Raw genomic sequence first — 25,212 nt, forward strand, 5'->3', positions numbered from 1 at the left:
AAAATAGTATAGATAATGGGGAAAGTATTGTTATCCTTATTTTATAATCACAGCTCTTTTTCACAACTGAACAGTCAGCCCTAACTGCAGAGTTAATTTAATCATGGAAAGCACAGGGAAGTACGAAAACAAATGGAAATGGATTTGTTCTTTTGAAAGGCAGCGTAGAAAAAGCAAAGACATAATTCACAGTGTCAACAGCAAGGAAGTTAAGGGGAAACATTGTATAATTGCAATTTCTAAATTGAAATCGTTCAATAAACCTGAATGTCAAAATCAGCTATCAATTGCATACAATCTCTGGGACATTCCTTAAATAGAATTAATAAGATGGTTTTTTAAAAAGTACCTTTGACAAAACTAGATATGTGTCTTTCTTTTATTCTAACAAATTCATACTGTTTTCAAAATCATCTAAAACTCTGGCCTATCAATAGTCAAGAATCCCAATTCATATCTTTTAGGGCCAAGCTGGCTGAGGAATTCTGGGAGTTGAAGTCCACAAGTCTTAAAGTTGCCAAGGTTGGAGACCCCTGCACTAAACCATAAACCGTGGCTGGGGTCATCTGCCACACTGAACCCAAATCAAGCCATGCCGTATGTGGACCCAGCCAAAAGGGCCCAAAACACTCGAATTGGGGATCTGGTTTGCTGGCCATCTCTACCGCTTCTTCCCAGCAATTGTCTCCCCCAGAAAGACCGAGGGGAGGCCCCCACTTGGGGGGGGTTGCAAGGCCCTCATGAGATATGGAAACCGTGTTTCCGCAACTGGAAATGGGGCGGTGATCAGTGCCTTCCTGACGAGGCCCGTCAGATCGAGGGGTGGCCTCTGCCCCCCTGCAAGCCACGAGACAACTGGGCTCCCCACGTCTTCTGCTCCTTTTCTCCAAGTGTGTGTGTGTGGGGGGGCCTCCTCCGGGGAAGGGAGCCCACCTGTTATCACTGCTGATGCAGGCAGCGCAGGTCCCCGTCGGCTCCTGGCTTTGTTCATAGTAGTGAGCGTCCACGTGGGCCTCTTCCGTTTTCCTTTTCAGGATCTCCCCAAATTTATCGGTTCCAATGCAGCCAAAAAAGGTCGCGGCTTTGTAGGGGAACTGGATCATCCACTGTAATTAAAGCAGAAAGCAGGGGGGGGGACAAAATCGTTTGCCATTACATCTAGATTTCTGTCACACTGCATGGCGGGTTAGCTGTCTTAAAGGCAAAACTATACTGAACAATTAACACTTTAACATCAAACTCAACAGTTAAGATCTTTAGCATAAGTCACGTCCTGATGGATGGCTTTGAAATTATTTAAATCTTTAGACTGTCGAAAGAAACAAAAATGGATGTGTTTTAGGAAAACAGTTATATGGTTTATTACCAATTTTATTTGAAACCAATAATTTGCCTAAAATTTGAATATTCCAGGAAAACAAAACTAGCAGTTCATTTAGTTTGAAATGCACCAAAATAAGATAAGATAATCTTTATTGTCATTTTACCGTGGGCACAACGGCACACATCAAAAATGAAATTTAGTTGCCCGCTCTCAAAGTGAGACACATACATGACACACACCTAAAACATACTACACACAACATATGTATAGACGCACACCCCTACATATACATAACAAATAAATATGAAACACTGTCCATCTTGAACATATCACGGAAGGAGAAAGCTTGAGAGTTAATGCTGTACGGAATGAAACTATGGCCGAATCTGGGTGTTCTGCTACGGATACCACGGAGCCCCCCCCTCCCAGAAGGGAACAAGGAAAACAGGTCGTGAAGAGGATGAGTAGCGTCCCAGATAACCTTACGGACCCTGCTCAAGCAACGCTTATGTGCCATGTCCCGGATGGGAGGGAGGGAAGTGCCAATGATCTTTTCGGCTGTCCTCACCACTCTCTGCACGGCCTTCCTGTCTGAAGCAGGGATGCTTCCAAACCAGACTGCGATGCTGTATGACAGGATGCTCTCGATCGTCCCCCTGTAGAAAGTGGTCAGGACAGGGGAAGGAAGATGAGCTTTTCTCATGCGACGCAGAAAGTGCAGGGGCTGCTGTGCCCGCTTCACCAGTTTCTCATTGTTGACCGACCAAGCCAACCTACTCGTCAGCTGCACACCCAAGAATTTGATGCTGGTAACCAATTCCACAGGTGAATCGTTAATGCACAGAGAAGTGTGGCTGTGGCTTCCTTTTCTGAAGTCGACAATGATTTCTTTGGTTTTACTGGTATTTAAAACAATGCTTAAACAGAAAACATCATCAATTTCCTTCTAATGAAGGAAGTAAAAGGAATGCTGAGATTATACAGATACTGAACAAAGGGACAAAGAAGGGGGAAAATTAACATAGTTAGGCAATGCTAACTCTACAGGGAAAATCCACTATAGACTACAGTTGTATAAATAATAACAATAACAACAATAAAAAAATAGTAACAGATCTCACCTCCCCTGCACACTCCCCATGGGTCTGTGGTTTTAATGTTTGCTTTTAACTTTTTATGTTTTAGTTCTTTATGTAACTGTAAGCTGTTCACAGTTGCCCTATGGTGAGATGGGCAGCCCATAAATTTTAAATTTAAATAAATACATCCATACATACATCAGGCTCACTGTAGACTCATAGACTCACTGGAAAGTATTAAACTATCACAGCCCCATGAAAAAGACCTTATCACACATAAAATAATTGTTTTGCTTTTACATTTTTATTAGTACTGTCTATTTGCACAACATCAAACAAATTAAAAATCCAGAATGGGGAAAGAAAAATCAAAAAATTCAAATACAAGTCCACAAGTCTTAAAAGTTGTCAAGGTTGCAGACCCCTGCCTTGTGCCATTCCGGACAAATGGCTGTCCAGTCTCTTCTTTAAAAACTCCAGTGTTGAAGCACCCACAACTTCTGAAGGCAAGCCGTTCCACTGGTTAATTGTTATTGATGAAATCTGGTAACTAATGATTCAATATCGTGTCTTTAAATAGAATATAAATCTGAGGGAAGCTGGCCAAAGCTACACAGAATTCGTTACCAAAGAATGCTGAATGAGTTCTTCTAATTCCTTTGAGGACTTTTGACTCAAGTGAGTATTGAACTGGGAATTGTCACCAGAGGGGGTGGTATATAATAATTTATTACAGCTGTTCCACACAATGTAGAAAGTTTTTGATTGGTAAAAAAATAACCTTAAATGTATAGTGTAATGTGTTTTTGTTTTAATAGCCCACTGTTGGTACCTTGAGGTGGGTTTAGAGAGAAATTTCACTCACTGTTCAGATTACAACCTGCAAATTTTTTATACTCTCAGGAGAACCTTTTTTTACCACAGGAGTTGTAAAGAATCCTGAATCCTTTGATTACAGCACAGATCTTGGCTCTTATCTGTAGTGTTACTTAAAGGTGCTTTGCAGACTTACTGTAAATGCTTGCTAAATTGGTTTGATAAACTGATACACGGTATTTCATGATATAGTACAGATAATAATACACTCTTTTTTATAACAAATTCAACAGTTTAGCTTTTTTTAAAAAAAAGGGAAAATCTGAACAAAAAGCTTTAGAGAGCATTAAAATGATCTCTGTGTTAAATAAGCTGTGTTATCCATAGTTAACTTTAAAACTGTAATTAAAAAATTATCATCCTAAATTCCTAATCAAAGAAAGTGCTAAGTGAGTAATTGCAGAGATATGGAATAAACTGACTTAGAGCTGAACTTGGCTGTTATTTTCTCAGTGGTTAGGAAATATATAAAGGCCAATCTTTTTAATTGTTTGATGTAAATTACGTATATTTTATCATTAAGGGACGCGGTGGCTCAGTGGGTTAGGACGCTGAGCTTGTCGATCGGAAGGTCGGCAGTTTGGCGGGTCGAATCCCGAGTGCCGCGTAGCAGAGTGAGCGCCTGTTACTCGTCCCAGCTTCTGCCAACCTAGCAGTTCGAAAGCACATAAAAATGCAAGTAGAAAAATAGGGACCACTCTGGTGGGAAGGTAACAGCGTTCCGTGCGCCTTTGGCATCTGGTCATGCCGGCCACATGACCACGGAGACGTCCTCGGACAAGCGCTGGCTCTTCGGCTTTGAAACGGAGATGAGCACCGGCCCCTAGAGTCGGAAACGACTAGCACGCATGTGCGGGAGAACCTTTACCTTTACCTTTATATTTTATCATTAATTTTAATTTGTGTTTTTAACTTCCAATATTCTATTTTTGATTTTAACATTTTATTAGCTGTGGAATATTCACCATATCAAAAGGATGGAGTAAAATCAAACCAAACCTGGAACCGTACAACATTTTGTGATTCTTGGACAAAAAATATGGGATTTTCTTTAAATTTAATGATGATAAAAGAACTGGGCAGAACAGCTAATTCTGTAAAAGGCAGAAACAAAATTCTTAATGATCTTGATAGGTTGAGAAATGAGCTAATATAGCAAAATTAAATTTAAGAGCAGCAGCTTCCCAATATTTTCTGTACCCGGACCACTAGGACGCTTCTGATATATTCTCACACCCCTTACAAAAGTTCAAAGTAAAAGCAACGAATTATGCATATACACTATAATTTTGAAAAGCCAAGTTTTCAAATATCGGCGAGCACCCCCCGGTTGGGAACCCCCTGAGATAGTGGATCCCCGGTTTAGCCTCTGTATTTTGTGAAAATTATCTTGGAATAGCACCTGATCCACAGCAAATATTTGGCAAAACGTGACACCGTTTCAAAACTTGCTTGCTGACCCAACTCCTGGACCAAGAACAGAGGGCAGGTGATAGAACAGGAGGTTGTAGCTGAGTGGTAGGAAAAAAATCTTCTAAATAGTAAGAGCGGTAGAATCAATGAGTTAGGAGTTTCGTCTTCCCTGGTTGTGTCCAGGCAGAAGCTGGAAAGTATCTGGGAGATCTTAATTCAGATTTCTGTACTCAGCAAGCTGTGGGCTCCTCTCAGCACTGAGACTTTATGAATCCTTCTTTCTTTAAAGTAAGATAGTTGAGAATCCATACATTTATTTTATGTTATTCTATGGACGTATTAAATTTATATGCTGCCCGTTTCACTATCCAAAAATGACTCTGGGCATCATTCCTGAACAATTATATATGTTAAGAAGATTAACTATCAAGATTTGGTCTACCATGTCTGGGTTGCAACCACTTGATGGTAACAAAGAAATTGTGTTCATCCAGATGTTTGCAGTTCTGATACAGGAACCCTACAGAAGATTAGATATAATAGGAAAAACAGCACTGTACCAATGCATGCTAACCGCTCAACATAAATCCAGTGTGGCTTATGTTTATTTTGAAGATCTTTTCCTTCTCATTTACAAGTTATTTTTTCTGTTAAATTTTATGCCATGACATCTGAATGATAACAAAATAGTACCAGTGGGGATTTTCCTTATCTGTTAGATAAAAGCTCTGAACTGCCAGCAAACGCTACCTCAGCTGATTATATACAACACGGTTTGAACCAGGTGGCAAAGTTTAAATTAAAATTTATCGACTATGATGAACTGTGAAAGCCTCCCTCAACTGCCTTTTCCTTCAAGGTGTGCATGATCAAAGCCACCGAGATTTGGGCAGTCGCACGGCTGCTTATCCAGCCTAAAACAGGCTGTCATCATTCTCTCACACCTTAAATGCAGAGCTGGCCACAAGGGCGTGCTTCCTCTTTCCAAGATCATGGCAGATCATTTTAGCCAAAAGGAATTCAGACTGGGACATGACATGCAAACTACCTCTGCTTTTCAATCGTTCTTTCAATCTGTTTATCACCATGGGCAATTATATTCAGAAACCAAATATTGGGACTCCACAAACGAAGTTTTGCAATGTTAAGAATGAGATACAGTTCAGCTTTGATTTTTTGATGGCTAATGTGGTTTGCCACAATATTAGAATATCATTGCTAATTCAAATCATTTCACACATGCATTTCATACATTTATTCTGACACCAGGTTCTTAAAGGATTTTTCTACAGACCTGTTTGTCTTCCCTCTAACCAAGCATAACTCCGTTTCATTTCTGAGTCTCCAGAGAGGTGACCAAAGGCAGTTTCCTATTGAATTATCAATTATTTATCAAAATTTACCTTAAAATTTTCTAATCACAAATTTTCTACAAGGGGGGACGGAAACTACATACTGGATTTCCACCCCTACCCCCAAATGTTCATAATGTAAGTGGGGGAATAAAGGAGAATTCATCACAAGAGTAAATTTATGTACCAACAAGAAAACAACCTGCAGTTATGTCAATCTATATAGGATTGATTTTGCTGCCTATATTTAATCTATATTAATTTCTGAGCCCTTTATGAAGATGCAACTGACACTTTATTTGTATGACAAGTCATTCGGAGAAAAATGCAATGATATATTCAAGTTTAAAGTTAAGAAAACATGTTCAGGCACTTCATAATTTCTGTCACATGAAATCTCAATGTTATTGTAGAGTTAAAGCAAAAACGCAGTTGGTTATTTTTTTTGCTAAGTACTCTGCTAATATGTTAATGATATCATTACATGATTTTATAAGTATAACAACATGTAATTTATTTATTCTCCATAGAATCAGAGGAAAGGTGCAGAATATGAGGCAGTCAAGATGATAAAACAACATTTAATGCAAATTTATTTCTGCAATATACCATGTTAAAAACAAAGTAGCTTCAGGCATCGCACGAGTGAAAAATGCTAACAAATTAGAATGTCAGAAGCAAAATTAAAGGAGGAAATTGATAGTTCTATTTACATGGCATTAAAAGGAGACCTCACTGTAACATTTACCACCCCACCCATTACAGGAATTAACATGGCAACACAAGAATCAGCCCCTAACAATCTAAATTTGATTGAAAAATTAAAACCTATGAAAATGCAATCACTATTAATCAAGCTTGTATCTTGGAAAAAAACTGATTTTATCTACCAACAGCCACCATTCATTCTTTCTTTGATTTTGTGCCACTGACAACTGTGGCCTCTGCTCTTTTCTGAATCTGCAACTATGGGAAAATAATTATGTACGGGGAAAAATCCATGTAAGACACAAAAGCAGAGGCTAAGAAATTATTATTACATTTAGGTCTTTATGTAGGAAAGAATCGTTGCAACTGGGCTCAAACGTAGGTAATAGAATAGGAAATTTTAAAAAATAGGGGGCAGGAAGTACAGTATTAGCAATGCTCACTGTCTTGAGTTATGCAGTATATTAAAAACGTGCATTAAAAAAACCCAGTAATATACTAAGCGTGCTTAGAAGAATTCTTTTTATGATAAATACCTTATTTATATCTTGCTTTTTCTCTCAGAGGCCACTTACAGAGATGTCTCCTCAAATGTCTGCCCTGAAACACGCTGCCCACATGTGCCACTCTGTTCCGTGGGAAGCATTACGGGAGACGACCCGTCCTGTTTCTCCGTAAGTCAGGACAGACGGTGGGGGGGGCACGTGGACCGGCACAGGGCCAGCTGGCCAAAACCCCAAGACACAGCAACCCTGCAGGCGGAGGACTCCCCAATCCAGGCCCCACCTCCGAAGGGGCACCCATCCAGATGTTTAACCCCAGCACCCACTTGCTGTCCGAGGCGAGGAGGGCTTTCTGCCAGCTTGGTCTGGCAAACCAGCCACCTCTGATTTTGGACAGGGAATGGCTGCTCTACGGGTTCTAGGCTGGAATAGTGTTCAGGTAGTTCTCAACTTGCAACCAATCTTTTAGTGACCATTCAAAGTTACAGCGGCACTGAAAAAAATGACTTATGGCTGCTGCTTTTCACACTTACGACCGCTGTAGCCTCCTCTCCCGTGGGCGCATGATCAAACTTTGGACAGGGGCAACTGGTCCGTATTTGTGATGGTCGCTGTATCCCAGGGTCATGTCGTCATCTTTTGCGACCTTCTGACAAGCAAAGTCAATGGAGAAGCCAGACCTGCTTAATGACCAAATGGTTCACTTAACAACAGTGGCATGAAAAGACTTAAAACGGGCCAAACTCATTTTCCTGCCTTGTTTAGCAACAGATATGTTGGAGTCAGTTGTAACAGATTCTATGTGGGACTTTCCTTCAGACCCTTCCGGGACTGAAATTTCATTTAGAAATGTTTGCTTGTTTATAATGCTTGTTCGTTTACCCCTTATGCTATCCTGTGGAGAACACACTACGTACGTTTCAGGCTTGGGGAACAAGACCTGCGCCGGGTGCCACTCGGTCCCCAAAGCAATCCAAGGTGTTGGTATCGGTATACAAAGCCCTTACAACAGGGTCTCCCAACTTTGGCAACTTCCAGGGATATATGGACTTCAACTCCCAGAATTCCAGCCGGCAAGGAGAATCCTGGGAGTTGAAGTCCACTTACCTTCCATTTGCCATGGTTGGGAAATGCTGTCCTAAGGACTTTGAGGTCAGCCACCTTAGAGAAGGTCTTAGCCTCCTGGCCACAGAATTTGGAAGAGGCCCTGCTGTGGGCTGTGGCTGATGGATTGCCATTTGGTGATGCCACACAGGAGATGTTCTCTCTTGTGCAGTGACCTTTTCCATGCCTGGTGCTGATCTGTTTAAGGCTGATCTTGAAACTTTATTTATTTATAATTTACTTATATTTCCTACCCCTTAACCGCCCGTCTCCCTCCCTTTATCTTTTTAAGTCAGCCTTTCCCAGCCATTAACTCTCTTTAAGATTTCACTCATAAAAGAATGTTTTTCATTATAGGGTTTGTAAAACCACATTGGGATACTTTTGCAATGAGAAGTGGTATAAAAATATTTTGGTAAAAAACAAATATAAAATTAAACACACTAATAAAATATACTAAAATAAACCCACTAATATAGGAATACTATATTCACCAAATGCTCCAGTTTCAAGACACTATGTTGACTTTATACAAATGCCAGAGATATTTCTATATCCCATTCTTAAGTTTCACACAGATTAAAGTACTGCCATGTCTCCTGACAGTTGTGATGAACAGCCATGTGGTTCTGATTTTGTACTACATTTAAAGTTTGCTCTTCTGAAATTACATCATCATTTTATGTCAACTGTTAGCAACTATACCCTTTATTTTGAAGCAGTGTTTTATTTTATGATGACCCAATGCAATATCCAATAAAATTGAAGTAGACACAAATACATACAAAATCAGGTAAGGCAGGTTGGAACAATATTGAATAAGAAAATTTAAGAATGTGTTTCCCCCTGCAGCCTAATTTCACTCATCTCCGTGCCCTGAAACAACTTTTAATGCTTAAAATGTCTAGGTACAGGCACCTAAAACTTCTTTTTTCCACCCTCAATTACATGTCAACCTGGGAATTATGTGTTCTAGGTTTACAAACAGTATGATGAACAATTAGTAGTCCTTGACTCGTGACTATGAAATAGCCCGCCCATTATGGCTGCAAGTCGTGGCAGTCACTAAGTGAGGTGTTCATGTGATCATCTTGCTTAACCACCCCAATCCTGTTCTCTCAATTGCATTTGTTAAATGACTGCCCAGGTCATAAAATGGAACACAGGGCATCTTGGGAGTGGGGGAGGCCCTGGGAGGTGAGGTCGGGGCCAGGCCAGCATTGCCACAACTCCCCAGCTCATCTGTGGCGTATTTTAAAGTTTGTTTAACTGTAGAATGTGTGGACTTCAACCCCCAGAATGCCCCAGCTAGCACCGTTGACTAGGAAATTCTGGGAGTTGAAGTCCACACAACTTAACGTTGCCAAGGTTGAGGAACACTGGTCTTCTGCAACTGCCGGATCAGTTCTGCTAGCGCGCCTCAGACCGACCCCCATCCAGCCTCGGCCTGAGGTCTCCTAGCTAATGAGAACTCCACCTTGCTCACTTGCACGTCAGAATATGTAATGACAAGCGTACGACAAGTTAAAAAACAGTAAAATTTAATAGAATACTCATACAAGTATGAATAAAATATCAGCTAGTATTATGAATCTATAAATCTATAAAATGAATCTAAATAATTAAACCTGCAAGGCTTATTAACCTATAAAAGTAAAAACAAAACCTGTTAAATTGGTGCTTTAAAACCAGTATTTATATTAAGGTACATCAAAAATAATATAGAATTTGCAATATTTAATAACAGCAATGCCTAATCGGCATGAAATAGCAGGGTACATATTCCATACGCTCACAGACTGTTAAGCAGTTATTCTCTTCCGGTATCAGAAACATTCGGAGAGACTATATCACTTCTATCAGACCGATTAAAATGAAACTGGGGGTGTCCAGGACAATTTGCTAATAACACTGTTAAGCGACACGCACAAATATCTCTGTAAAAGGAAAAAAGTGAAGCATCGGTCTTCACATTGCCCTTTTCACACAGGCAAAGTCTTTCGTTATTAGGAGTTATACTTCTGCTCCTGAACAGCAGTAGGTAAAATATTTAATTGGGCTAGCATCATCTACAGCTCATCTACATTTAGATATTTCAATTTGCCTCAGATATCTGGCTGGGCGACAACCAAGAGGCTGACCACCTAAGTGGGCCCTTGCCAGCATCCTAGACTGAGCTTCCTGGCTTGGTGTATCTGTTCTTCTCTTCTTTCTCTCGGCTTCCCCGTGGCGGCCACACCGGGTCTACGACATTTCCCTGATTGACCAAGCTAACAACACCACCAGCTAAGGGAATAAATTTAGTCTGGCGTGATCTATTTGCAATGAACTCATGCTGGTTACTGTTAATTGTGGCCTGCCTGCTCAAAGTGTTCACAAACATGCCGCCTGGTCATCTGTTTGAGGAAAACAAGAGGATCGGCTGAGCGGATTCTCCTTCCTCCTGAAGACGCCACCACGGGACCCCCGAGCCCCCCCTCTCCTTCCTTCAAGAGTTCTCCAAGGTGTTTCTGTGATCCCATCCTCCAGTTCCTTTAGCACCTGGGGTATAATCTGGCTGATTCTGGACACTTTTAGGATCTCTCTCACCCTCTCCCTGTCAATCTCAATTGCAATTAGCCTCTTTCCATTGTGACAGACTTAACCCTAACCAGCCTGATTTTCCTTCTGAGGCAAGACAGATGCCACCTGAATACCAAGGCCTTCTTCTACCTTCTCATCACCACCTAGAAGTACTTCACCACTTTCCTTGGCAAGGGCCATCTTTTGCTCTCTTTGGCTTCCTTTTATTTCTCTCTCTCTCTCACACACACACACACACCCCAAATACACTCTTTTATCATTTTTCAGGTATCTCTCATAACTTCAGTTCAGATTTTTTTTTGACAGAGTTATGCTATAGTTTCTGTAGACTACCTTACATTCTATTTTTAGTTATGTTGCCCACCTTTCCTGTTTTCTATCTGGTGGATGATCTCCTCAGCATTTTAGACAGCTTTGCGCATATTCCTATTTTGGGGGGGAGGGGAGGTGTAATTAATAATAATAATAATAATAATAATAATAATTTTATTTGTATACTGCCCTTCTCCCGAAGGACTCAGGGCGGTGAACAGGGCATTAAATACTAATACAAGAGTACAAAAATTAAGAAAAAATTAAACAGTGCCCAATACCTTAAAACAATAAGTAAAAATACATTAAAAACAGTAATAAAACCCCAAAACCCATCAGGCCAGGCCGGCTTGTTCAAACAAGTAAGTCTTAAGATCCTGTCGGAAGGAGTGAAGGTCGGGCGCCATCCGGAGCTCAACCGGTAAACGGTTCTACAAATCCGGCGCACCCACAGAGAAGGCCCTCCCCCTGGGGGCCGCCAGACGGCATTCTCTGACCGGTGGCACCCTGAGGAGGCCCTCTCTGTGGGAGCGCACTGGGCGGAGGGAAGTTGATGCCGGCCGCAGGTGCTCCCTAAGGTACTCCGGACCCATGCCATTGTTCTTTCAGTAGCTTGTTTGTAGGATTCACATCCTTTTTTAGAATTTGAAGTCATTAGATGTGACCTTCCCAGTTCATTAAAGCCGTCTCTCCTGAAGACCACGGTGCAGCTATGACTCTTCTCAATTCCAGTTGTGATTAGTTGAAAAACCTTCTTGCAACTCCGCCTGTTTGTAATATTCCAAAATCAACCTTCTAAATCACCCATTTGCTATTCCAAAAAAAGATTATATTAAGTCCTTTTTCACTGAGGACTGAAGGAAAATCACCCAGTGTAGTAAAACCTGCTATTCTGAAGGTTCCTAATATTTGAAAAGCACTTAACAAGTAATTTCCAAAAGTGATTAAGAAAGGAAGTATGCAGACCCTGTGTCCACAAAGGCAATGACTCTGGTTTGGGCAGAAAATGGCAATCCCTCGTCCCTCCCAGAGGGCTGAGCTTTTCAGAGGCCACCGGGGTCTCCTGGCATGAAGCAATGGCTGATCCCAGGTCCCCTCCTTGTCCAGAGAGTAATCCCAAACCGCCAATCAGTTCGCCATTTCTTCCCTGAAGTAGATAAAATTGGTGATTTAAAAAACTGGGTACTAGAGGGGACTAAAGATTTCCTAAAGGTATAGGAAAGACATACAGGCTGTAAGCTGGTGCAAAACATTATGACCATAAAAATACTGAAGGACATTTGAAAAATGAAATCATAAAATTGTAGCCACAATATCAGCAATGTCAGTAATGCTTCTATTCATAGATGCTTCTAAGGATAAACTATATCCAAAAGATGTTATTGAAGAATTGTCAGATATAGAACAATTTTTATCTGACGAGATAGAGGTGGTATTGAAAGTGGATTTACAATTGACAAGCCAAGAGAATGACTTAGATAAAGATGTTTCACTGGGTCTAAAAATAAACTGGCTAAGATTTTAAAATTAAAAGGGAAATGCAAATGGCAAGCCAAGTGAATGACATATTTTCCCCCTATTGGATCTCAACAAGAGGCTTATAAATCCTCGTCGAACCTTTATAACAAGATCTGAATGAAGTAAAAAATTAAGACTGTCGAAAGGAAAGGATGTAAATATGATTTATTTAATCAAAGCTAAAAAGTTACTTTATTTAAGCTTAAGGATAAGAAATGCTTCTCTTTTTACACTTTCTGCCGATAGCAGCGCTGAAAGGATGATGTTTTATGGATTTGTTTAACGGAATATGGAATGAAGAAATAAATATTTGCGACTTATACGTGAAAAGTTACGTTGTTTATACTTGTGATGATGACTGGAAGTAACTTTTTATATACTGGTTTTTCTTTAGGTTCTTTTATCTTTTTCCTTGTACTTCTTACTCCTTTCTATTCTATTTTCTTTCAGGTTTAGCTTGTATTAAATTTTAGTATCGTTATCAAAATTCTTAATACGAATGTATAAAAAAACAAAACAACTTTCTGTAAGGGGTTAGATTAGCCGTTCCCAAGTTAGAGCGAAGTCTTATGTAAACTTATCTGTCTCCCCAAACCTTGAAAAGACGGCGGAAGAACAGAAGGAGAAAGTTAGAACCGAATAAATTAAGTTCTGAGGGGAGCAGCGTGCGATGTCCCTAGTTCACAAGGCTCTTTTATATTGTATTATGAGGGAAAAGTAAGTGGCAATTTGAATACACGAGAACGAGAACTAGAATTCATTTATCAGGAAGGTAAAAGGAAGCTTTCAGACGTGCTAACATTGAAAGACAAGTATTCAATAAGGTAACAGGAAATGAAGTCCAATAAACAAACGAACTAGAAAGACTGACTGGATTTGCTCTTCCGCCTGTTTGATGCCTCCTGGAATCAATTGCAGGCCGCATTTACTTCATTCTATAGGAGTAAAAAGGTAAAGGTAAAGGTTCCCCCGCACACACGTGCTAGTCATTTCCGACTCTAGGGGCCGGTGCTCATCTCCGTTTCAAAGCCGAAGAGCCAGCGCTTGTCCGAGGACGTCTCCGTGGTCATGTGGCCGGCATGACTAGACACCAAAGGCGCACGGAACGCTGTTACCTTCCCACCGTAGTGGTCCCTATTTTTCTACTTGCATTTTTACGTGCTTTCGAACTGCTAGGTTGGCAGAAGCTGGGACGAGTAACAGGCGCTCACTCTGTTACGCGGCACTCGGGATTCGACCCGCCAAACTGCCGACCATCTGATCGACAAGCTCAGCGTCCTAACCCACTGAGCCACCGCGTCCCTTTCTATAGGAGTAGGAAGGCAGAAACAAGGAATTCTTGTTTTCTTTCCTCTTTTTTAAAGCCCCCTTAGCCACCAACCTCTTCATTCACCAGTAATTCCTACAGGTCAAGGAAAGGCTGCCCTTGGATTTTTCTGTAAGGGATCTGCCGCGTGGCATTAAATCCGTCACATCACTTGACCATCAACATTTGTTGCATGGTAGAACAAAAGTCGGTCTGGAATTCCTTTTCCATCTCTCAGACTCAACAAGATGGAACATTAAGCATTTTCTGCAAATGAGCACGCTTTTCATATTTCTCTAGAACATGGTTTTATTTTGCTTTGGTTTTCATTCTGGGTACACCCTGATCAAAAGCTTATTTTGGAACCGTGACAGTGGCCTGGAACCAAGCAGGACTCATCCACTGGTGGAGATTGCTGCAATTCAGCAGACCCTCCTTGGTGGGTGGGAGCGGGGAATCCAATTTACCCATCCTCCCGTCTCTGTCTCCGAACCCTCAGGGCTCCAGCTGTTCAGAGTGCTGCTCTCTCTCCCCCCCCCCATCTCTTCAAACCAGACTTTCAAGAAATGCAAACAGGAGGAAGAATTGGGGGGGGGGGCAGAGAGAATCACTTTCCCACTCTCTTCAGCAAGCGGGAGAATTCTAATGGGAGACCACTGGATCTAATCTAATTATTTTTCCATCTGTAGGAAGAACAAAAATCCCTATTACCCCTTCTGAGTTACAGTTTTTGAAATGCACCTTTTTGTAGAAGCATCTGGTAGGAAAAGAAGTTTTTTTAAAAAAGTAAATCTCGCTATCTGCAAAAAAAAAAAGTTCTACTCTTCAGCAAGATAAAGAAAATAAATTTTCCTTCATGATCTGCAGTATACTATAGAGACACGCAATTCAGAATGAAAGAAAATGTTAAAAAGTATCCAGCCCTCCACCCTTTTAAAGTGTCTCCCCCACCCACAAAGAAGATGAAATTTCTTAGAAGGAAATAAATATCCTGTTGAATTATTGTGGGGCTGCCCGATATTTAGTTAGCAACAGAAAGAAAGGAAGACGAAGCGCCTTGGATGGCCCCCAAGAGGGGCCGAGATGACGCAGAACAACAACAAGGATCCCGGAGGCTACGTTAACACCCGTGTCAGCTTCCACAGTCCTAAATCTAAAGCGGATGGGAATTTGTGCTAGCCAGGCCTTCTAGAATCAAGTCGGAGCTAGCTCAAAATCTATTCAAGCAGGATGTAGCCATGCCCAACCTGATCCATTTTATTTTCCTGAAATGTTCACTGTTGTAAAGCTGGCTGGCAACTCTTCCCTTCTGTATTTGCAAAAATAGAGGCACGTCTGCCGTAACAGTACCCGGGTCTTGTGTGGACCCTCTGTGGACTTTACAGCTGCAGACACACCCCGTTAGATCTAGACAATACTGGTCAGATCATAGCACGACCTCCTCCTATTCCAAAATCTCTAGTTTCCAAAGTGGCTAGTTAAAGCCTCTACAGGCTTACTGGCGAGTGACGGTCAAACAGAACTCTTCACCTAAATCCCTCATCAAAATGTTGAAATACTCGGAACCCAAGAGTTGTGGGTTGTGGCAGCCCAATCAATGCCTTGCTCCATTAGTCGGCATGTTCGGTGTTGCTTCTCCTACAACATCTGGGAGAAAGGACTGGCTGAGGCTCCTCTGGGAGAGCTACAGCTCTAATTGTTTCCGTGGGTGTTTAAGAAAGAAGAAAAAAACTAAGGCGAAATAATATGAAGTAAAAAGAAAAGGGAAAACAAAGAAGTGCAAGGGGAAGCTTGGAAGATTTGGGAAGCTGCTGAAAACCCAGAAGCCAGGCTCAAACTCTGGAGCCGAGCAGAAGATTAATTCAACGCATGGTGGTGCGAGGTGAAAACACAAGTCAGCCTAGCCACTGCAAAAGATTTGCCAGTTTCCCCCCTCCCGTATTCACTTTTTGTGTCTTTGCTGGGAGTGTCACTATCCCTCCAAAGGGCTCCCCCTGCCTTAGCATTAAACAATGTCCGTTTCATGGTCTTCTTGCTGCTTTTAGGTTATTTAAGCTTATATTCCCCAGGTTTACTCTCAAAGGGATGGTGAAATTTAGCTGGTTTTAAGCTTTCCTAGTTTGTCTGCTCCAGTGAAAATAAATCCCTGTTTTTAAGGCTTCTCTGTTTCCCCCCCCCCTTCCATACTGTCAGCTTACTAACTTTTGTTTCATATGCTGATATCTCACGGCCATTTCTACCATCTGTCCCTTTTCTCTTAAGTGTGCCGGATAAAAGCCAATGATCCATTTTTGGATTCCTAATTATAATGGCCAAATGAGCAAATTAATGACGGGCCTCATGTGCTCACACACACAATGGTGCACAGGGTGTGACACAGCGGGGTCTTCTGCGGAAGGAGACGTAAGAAGCATCAGCAACGGCCTGATGCGAGAGGCAGCCACTGCTGCCACCCCCTTTTCCACATGTTCGCACACGGCAACCCTGGGTTTGTGGTCCCCTCCCCCCCACAGGAAAGATCCTCTCTCTCTCTCTCTCTCTGTCTCTCTCTCACACACACACACACACAAACCAGATGAACAGCCCCTAATTCTAAAGGATTCCATCTTTGTTCATTAGGTACAGATTGCCAGCTAGTCCAATAATTACAGGAGGCATTTTTAACTTCTGAATTTGTAGCTCAAATATATTTTGAATATCAAAATTTGAATTTTGCATGTTCCAGCTGAGTCACTGATTTTATGCTCTTGCCCAGTTTATAAAAACTGGCCTTTCCTTCCAAATTTCTTTCTTCAAATTCACCTGCACTGCAACTTCCTACACACAATCAGATATAGCTGTCTTTCATCAAGAATCAATCATTCATTGATTTTCTTCTTTGCTCTGCCCGAGGATGTTATAATTCTAGCAACAGGAATCAAATTTTGCAAATCTGCTGGCATCTTGCAAAGGATAAACATATTTTTCAATTTGTTTTCTTCTTGAATACAGGTAGTCCTTGACTTACAACCACAACGGAACCTGAAATTTCTGTTGTTAAGTGAGACATTTGCTAAGTGAGCTTTGTCCCATTTTGCAACCTTTCTTGCCACAGTTCTTAAGTGAATCACCGTAGCTAAATAAGCTACTAACCCGGTTGTTAAGTGAATCTGGCTAGTCCATTGACTCTGCTTGTCAGAAGGTCCCCAAAAGTGGTCACAGGACTCTGGGACACACTGCAATCCCCGCCATAAATATGAACCGGTGGCCAAGCGTCCGAATTTTGATCACATGATCATGGAGGGGGAGGGAATGCTGCGCAGGTCGTAACTCTGAAAAGCCACGCTGAGTCACTTTTTTTCAATGTCGTTGTGACTTTGAAGGGTCACTAAACAAACCACTGTAAAGCAAGGACCAGCTGTACAAGTTTTGTCTAGTCGCTACTTTTAAGGTCCGTTCAGGGCCAATTATCCCTCACTCCAGCTCTCAAAATCTTATGAATTATACCCTGGTTGAGACGACTTTGTTGTCCCACATCATGGAATAATTTCCATTCTTAAAGGAAGGCTAGAAATATTTTAAACCAACACTAGTAAGAAAACAGTTTTATGCCAAAATATTAGCTCTAATGATCACTGAACTCTTTGATTCCTGAAAACAGAAAAACGAGGTTTACCTGCTGTCATTGCTACACCAAGCCTTACTCTCTGTGCCACTAACCTGCAGATCTTTGGCTGAAAAATCCTATGAAAATGATCAGAACTATTTTATTTTAAAAACGGACTTTTCAATGCAATTAAATTTGTCATGTCGTTTTTCCCCGCTGAGTCTTAATAAAATGGGAAACAGGAAGAAATTAAAGGAAGACAAACTTTTTCTTATATATGGGTAGTCCTTCAGTCACGACTAACGCTGAGACCAGAATTTCGGTGGCTAAACAAGGCAGCCGTTAAGCGAGCCGTGCCCATTTTTACAACATTTTGGGCCGTGGTTGTTAAGCCAATCGCTGCAATAAAGCGAATCGCACGGTCCTTAAGAGCCTCCCTGGGTGACTTGTAAATACACGCTGGTTTCCAAGCACACAAATTTTGATGACGTTGCTGCTGTGAGGATGCTGTGACCGCCGTAAGCCTGAGGAATAGTTGCAAGTCACTTTTTTGAGGGCCGTTGTAACCTCAAACAGTCACTAAACGAATGTAAGTTGAATGTGAGTTGTAAATTGAGAACTAGCTGTATTTTGCCAACAAGGGCAGAGTCCTCACCTTTTATGACTCTAAATTCTTTTACCCCTCAATTCTACTGGCTTAAGATCAGTCAAGTTTACAATTATTCTGCAGTTTTGCACAAATGTTTTCAGACTCTTTGCTGATCTTTGGTCCCCAGTTCCTTCTTGATCTTGGCTTCTCCAGGCCTCCACCTCTTCAAACCAGCCCCCAGCCCACTTATTTTCAACGTTGGAAGGGAGACGTTTTCAAATAGGAGCCCCTGCAAATCCTGAGGCAAAGATTTCCCAGGATTCTTCCTTCCTCCAATTGTGGAAAGTTTTAAACTTGTTTCCAATCTTGTTCGGGTTTTTAACAGGCCTTTAATTCAACATTAGGTGGACAACCTTCCAGATACTTAGTTCTTCAACAAATATGAAGTCTCAGCTAAGATTATCACACAATTATTAGTCTCCAGCAATTGTTCGCTTTACTCAAGGACACATTTGAAGTGCAACTGAACTCCCAAATGTAACCCTAACCCTGTAATATTTAAATATCTTATTCAATTAAAGTAGGGCATTCACACATCTAACCCAGAAACAGAACAGCGGCTGCAACTTGAGATGACCATTGTACACGCGACCATCACTGCATGCTGCTGGCAACAATAAAGCACAGCCATATTGGGTTGTGTTTATGCTCCGTAAATAAACAAATTTAGAACAAAAACATCTTTCTGCAATTAAGCCTTAGCCTGGATGTAATTCATTGTGAAGGGGACAGACCTGGGCCACTTTAACGGAATTCTGCGTAGACCCACCGGCATGATATTCTACCTTGAACTTTTCCACAAGTTCTTCAAACCTGAAAGAGATCACAAAGGGCGGGATAAGAAGAGAGAGGGAGAAAAAAGAGGTTACATTTCGTGATTCTGTATATTTCAAAACTTCACCTTATGTGAGCATTTGAATTTAAGGCATCAATATAGCCAACAGTTCAGTAGGAAATTAACTCCAATATACTACTTGCTTTTACAAGGGACCAGGTTGGTAAAGCAGGAACTGTAAAGCATTATGAAAGCCCCCCCTCCCCCTTTTTGTATTTTGGTCAACCTACAGGGGTAACCATGAGAAAACATTTCTATATATTATTGCAGTGACCAAACTACAGAAGAAAAAAATATATCCTTTATGATAGAAGCATGAAACCTGGCACATGTAAAGGTCAAATTACAGTAGGAAGGATCCCCCAAATTCCACATGCTATGTTGGATTTTAGTCAATAAGCTAAAAAATGAGATAATGGCAATCTATTTTATTGTTATTTGAGAGAGTTAAAAATGCTCTCAAGTTCCAACAGCTCAATCTGCCTTGTCTTTACATGATATTATGTGGACATCAGACCTAAATAAACAAATATAAGGCAATTTAATAGTTTAAACAAATGGCAAAGTTAATATTTAATAAGTTTGCATTCCATTTGGAAAAACTCTCTGCGATTTCATGCTAACTGATTTTTAAATGTCCCTCCCAAAAATATTTAACGAGCACATCTAAGCTGCAACTCTTCAAACAAGACTAATATAAATTTTCTTTAAACCAGCAGTTCAGCATTTTACAAATGTGCCTCAGGATTATGGAGTCCCCTTTGGGCTCTCTCCACAAGGGCTGTGGGAAGGCAGCTTCAGTTTTTATTTCCAACTGACCAGTTTTCGAAAGCTTCTTACTGGTTTTGCTTAAGTGAAGTTTTGAGACCATTCCTGTGATCAGAGACGGTGCACACCCTTCGTTTTGGGACTTTTGTAAAAAGGACATTTGCTTCACGGTACAGTACAAGCAGTCTTCAACTCACCACAGTTCGTTTAGTGACCGTTCAAGGGATTGCACGAGTGGCTGGGAAACTGTCAGAGAATGCTGCAAATGAGGATTAGGTGACCACAACAGCCCAGCAGTGATAAAGCAACTGTGTCTTAGCAGCGCTCAAGCAGCCACAGCTTTCCCTGGGAGTTGGCAAAGCTTTGCCCTATGGTGCACAATGAGAGGTTACAGACCTGAGAATTTTAGTAGTATACAGATGAACTCTATTAAGTAGATCCTTTGGGTTTTTTTATATGGGAATTTATAACCTATTTTTATAGGTATCTAAAATACACTTTCAATCTTTCTCTTTTATATCATCCTGGTGGTTAACAGTTTGGAAAGCTGAGTGGTAGGTAGCCTTGAGAACGAATGATAACCTAATCTATTTTTGGTGAAAGATGAGGACAAGAGGTTTGTCACAACACGGGACCCTTGAAACACTTCTGTCAGCCTTTGTCATCAATAGAGGTTGGGCTCCTGTCCAGGAAGTTCACCCCACCTTCAGACGCTTCACTGATTCAATACAGCTTTACCACAGAGAAGAAAGTCCTAACTAGGCAGAACTTCTGCCTACTGCCCTACACAGAAACCAATCTAATATGTATGCCGGGCCCAGCCTTTCAATCCCGGGATTTTTACCTTCAAGTTAACAGAGTTTGGGACATTCTTCTCCTTAGTCTTGAGAAGGAGGCACCAACTCAAAGTTTGTGCATCATTTCTGTGTGGCCTGAACACGGCTGGTTGCTGCTGGCTCGCAAATTTCAACTCCCGTTGGGTCTTCACTTAGCCCCTGGTCACCTAGCAATCATTTGAATGTGTGTGTGACCCCCACACACACACACATACAAAAAGCTATTTACAAGCCCGTTCCAACAAAAATGCCCAATAGTGAGCAATGGTCATTTAGCGACCACCTAATGACTGCACAAAAAGATCTTAAAAATGGATTGGTCACATGATGAAACGCTTTACGACTGCTGTTCATATGGCCATAATTGGCAGTTTCCATGACCGTTGTAGGATGAGGATTACCAGCTTTACGCTTCTAAGCTTTCCCTCCCTGGACCCCAGAGCACCTGAAACTATGCAAGGGCGTTTAAATGATCTAAGTGGGGCTGTTTTGTTCTGAATGCTGCACAAAAACACCTCACAATAAGAGTCTCTCAAAGCCTCCTTCATTATTTGCGAGAATTTTATACAGCTGAAGGAGCAAACTTACATTTCTCTAGAATTGGCTTTCCATTTTTTCCTACCTCAGTAAACATAACCTAACACTAAGAAGAGTGTTGTAAAAGCACTTTAAGGAATAAAAATCCATACACCTTCACAACCACTTCTTCAGAGTTAAACAAGAGATAACCGTCACTGATTAACAAGTCGGTCTTGGCGCAGGGTGTAACACAAAACTGGGAGGACCAGCCAGCCTCAGCCGGAGCCAGAGCATCTTTCCGCGCAACATTAGGCGCCACCAGCACCTTAACTAAGCAGAGCTGAAACCGGATTAATTTCGGCTCTGCTTGCGTGAAATGAAGCTCTATTTTTAACGACTTATATGAAAGTTTGATTTCAGTTATGAGACTATGATGCTTAGAGAGCTAAGACACTGCATCTGAATTATTTTTAGTGTGTCATATATTTCAGTTTATGTAACTTGTTTTGATTTAAAAAGCCAACAAAATCATAATACAAATAATAAACACTAAACGATTTTTTAAGTTTATATTTCTCTCTGTCTCTTTCTCTCTCTCTCTCTCTTACGGTATCTAATCCTTCTGTTATATAACTGTTGTTCACACTGCTAACCGCTTTTGAGTGGGATGAGGTGGATTAAAAATAAATGGCCTGGCATAAAGACACCACAGAACCAGCTTCTAACCTTTATGTCCAGAGACTATTTTAACATCTAACAGAAATTTTAGTTCTTCCACAAAATAGTTTAAATTGACACATTATGTTAAGCAAAAATACACAACTGATTGTAATTCTTTTTTTGGGGGGGCAATTACTAATCTCCCTAACAGCGGGGGTGGGGGTGTTGCTATATGCCACTCTTACCTCAAGAGAAGAATGTGGGTTATCGAAATAATGCTTTAAAAAGCATGAAATGTTATCAGTAAACAATGCTCTCTAATTTCCACATCTGTTTGGTAAATAAGTATCATTTTAAACTTCTTTAAATTCAGAAAAATATACAGAAATCTGACTTAAATATCTAGCACTGACAAATATTTATTTTAAACCTATTACTGTTAAACTTTTAATGTTAGAATCTCCCAACTTATTTATCTCAGAAATTTTACACAGCATTCAAGCAACTTTTAGTTAATAGCAAAAATGTAGCTTTTAAAATTGAGATTTAAAAAAAACAGATAAAGCTTGCTGACTTTACTAAAAAGAAAATAAAGTCTTTAAATCACAATCTTTAAGAGCTAATGTTTTAACTTTACTTTTGTACCCAAGTTACTTTTTTACATCTTGTTCCAATATTGCATAAATGTAAACATATGTGGAAAATGTTCTTTTGGCATCTATTAAACTGACATTTAAGTCCACTTTTTTTCAATCCCTAACGTTTGTGGTAAAATATTTCAAAGCTATGAATCTTCGAAAATGCACAGGCAAATTGTCTCTTTCATATATAAACATCTGTTCTTCATAACCTGGAGTCTGTTTAGAATTAGTGACTTCTGATTTAGTCGCTATTTGTTTAGAAGAAGTGGTTTGGGAAAATAAAGCACTAGTTTGAGGTAATTTTGTTTTGCAAATAATAAATACTTCTATAAGGAGTTGCCATTTTCATTCTATAAAAACATACAAACTTTCAATCTGTAGTACATACTTGACTCCTAATGCACTTATCTTCTAAGTGTGACTAGTTGCAAGTCACATTATTATCGAGGGCAGGGGGAAAGTCTGTTCAATTGCTTTATTTTTCCACTCATTTTGTTACTGGCAAAATATGTAATTAATAGCTGTTTAAAACCTTGGGGTTCGTAAGCCCTGCTCCCAGATAAAAGCACTCGGCGTATGCCGAACAGCTGATGGAGAACTTCATAGCCACGTTTTTGCTAATGGTTTCCTTGGCTTGTCTGATGGCGACCACAGAATATTGCGAAAGAGGAGGAAGAGGAGCGAAAGGCAGCCTTCTTCACGCACAGAGGCCGAACGTACAGACCAGTTATCTCTGCTGAGCTTGCAGGATTTCAGCCTCTCAGTTTATCCGGCCAATCTTCCTGTATGCTTTTGCTAGCTGTCTCTTTGCATGCCCATTTTGAATTATCCTGACTGAAACCTGAGGAGGGCCTGGGTTACAGTCTGAGGGCCACGCTTGCAGTAGGAGATAGCAATCAATCAATTGCTATTTGCTTCTCAAAGCCTATTTTGGTTAACTATCTTGGATGTTGCACGTACTTATTCTTTTCGATGTTTTTATACTTTCATTTTTTAAAAAAATTGATTTAACTGTTTTATAATTTTATAAATGTAAGTCGCTCAGAGTCCCTTAGCTGAGATGGGCAGCTATAGAAATCAAATCACATCAAGTCAATCAATGTAGGAGAAGGAGTGGCAGATTCTGGAGGCCGAGTCAGAAGAGGAATCAGGGCCGTTTTGCTTTCATCATTGGGTTTTTGTTGTTGTTGTTGACTGCTCTTATTGTCGTATGTCACTCAGCTGCATTTCTGTGAGCTGATCGAAAATCAGACATCGTTGTTCTAAGTCAGACATGTCAAACACAAGGCCCGGGGCCGGATCCGGCCCGCGAAGTGGTTTCATGCGGCCCGCGAAGCCATCCTGGAAACAGTGAGGGAACGGCCCCCACTGCCTTGGCCCTGGCCCAGAGACTCTCCTTCTGCCAGAGACCCTCAGATCTGTCCCACTCCTGCCCAGGCCCTCATAGGCACCCTTGATGCCAACGATGTAGAGCTGGCCACACCCACCCAGTAGGCCATACGCACTCTAGCCACGCCCACCCAGTAGGCCACACCCACCCAGGCCACACCCACCTGCCCCCTGAGGGCAACCGCAATGCTGATGCAGCCCTCAGTGAAATTGAGTTTGACACCCCTGTTCTAAGTCATGTTTTGCTTGAGGTTGCCTATAGACGTGGACATGGGACTCCTCCCGACAGTGGAGGCAATCCCAAGCAGATAACTGAAGACCCCCCGTGCATCGTTATCAAAAGAGGCGTTTTATTTCTTTGTTCATTGTTTTGAGATCTCTCTCTGGAAACTAAGGCCCTTCCTCAGGCCAGGCCCATGTCCTTTTAAGACATGCCTGCTGTTTATACTCCGAGGGCTCTTAAACTGACTTTAGGGTTAACTTTTCACTTTTCCAGTTATTTACTTATTCATCCATTCAGCCACTCTTTGACCCTTCTAGGACCAGAAGTAAAGCACTTGTCTGCTCTGCTACCTAGACAGATCTTTTTTTAAAAAAAAAATGCTGCATCCAACAACAAAGATTTTACAATTTTTATAAGGCTCAATTGCCAGTCTTTATTGATCTGAATTGTGACAATTGGATAGGAAGAGTGAAGTGTCAGCTGAGCCCTATGGTTCCAAAGCAGCAGCAGCAGCAGCAGCAGCAACAACAACAACAACAACAACAATAATAGAGTTGGAAGGGACCTTGGAGGCCTTCCAGTCCAGCTCTACTTGAAGAAAGATGGGGAGGGGGCTTTCTCATTCTCCAGGAGAGCAAAACCTGAACACTCAGATTCTGGCATCAGATGGAGACTAGTCCTAAAAAGACTATACAGGTAGTCTCCATTTACGACAATTGAGCCTAAAATTCCTGTTGCTAAGGGAAACAGTTGTTAAGTAAATTTTGCCCCATGTTATGACCTTTCTTGCCATAGATGTTAAGTGAATCACTGCAGTGCTTAAGTTAATGACATGGTTGTTAAGAGAATCTGGCTTCCCCATTGGCTTTATTTGCTAGAAGGTCCCAAAAGGGGATCACCTGATCCTGGGACATTACAACCAATATGAACCAGTGGCCAAGCATCCAAATTTTGATCACATGACCCTGGAGATGCTGCAAATGGTCATAACTGTGAAATACGATCACAAGTTGATTTTTTCAGTTATG

General features: G+C 41.1%; 1 protein-coding gene across 3 annotated transcripts in view; it reads right to left on the reverse strand.

Annotated features, from left to right (window-relative positions):
- The window catches only part of ADK (adenosine kinase), a 146,457-nt gene that overhangs the window by 87,994 nt on the left and 33,251 nt on the right, over window positions 1-25,212 (reverse strand). For 2 of the 3 annotated variants that reach the window (XM_083364251.1, XM_083364253.1), the window contains exons 4-5: window positions 19,048-19,126; window positions 934-1,106 (exon numbers count right to left, since the gene is read on the reverse strand). In XM_083364251.1, the coding sequence (XP_083220377.1) occupies window positions 934-1,106; window positions 19,048-19,126 (252 nt within the window). The remainder of the gene's footprint in view (window positions 1-933; window positions 1,107-19,047; window positions 19,127-25,212) is intronic. The other variant, XM_083364252.1, reaches the window with a different exon arrangement.

Source organism: Vipera ursinii, assembly GCF_947247035.1.
Source record: "Vipera ursinii genome assembly, chromosome: 5".
NCBI classification, from domain to species: domain Eukaryota; kingdom Metazoa; phylum Chordata; class Lepidosauria; order Squamata; family Viperidae; genus Vipera; species Vipera ursinii.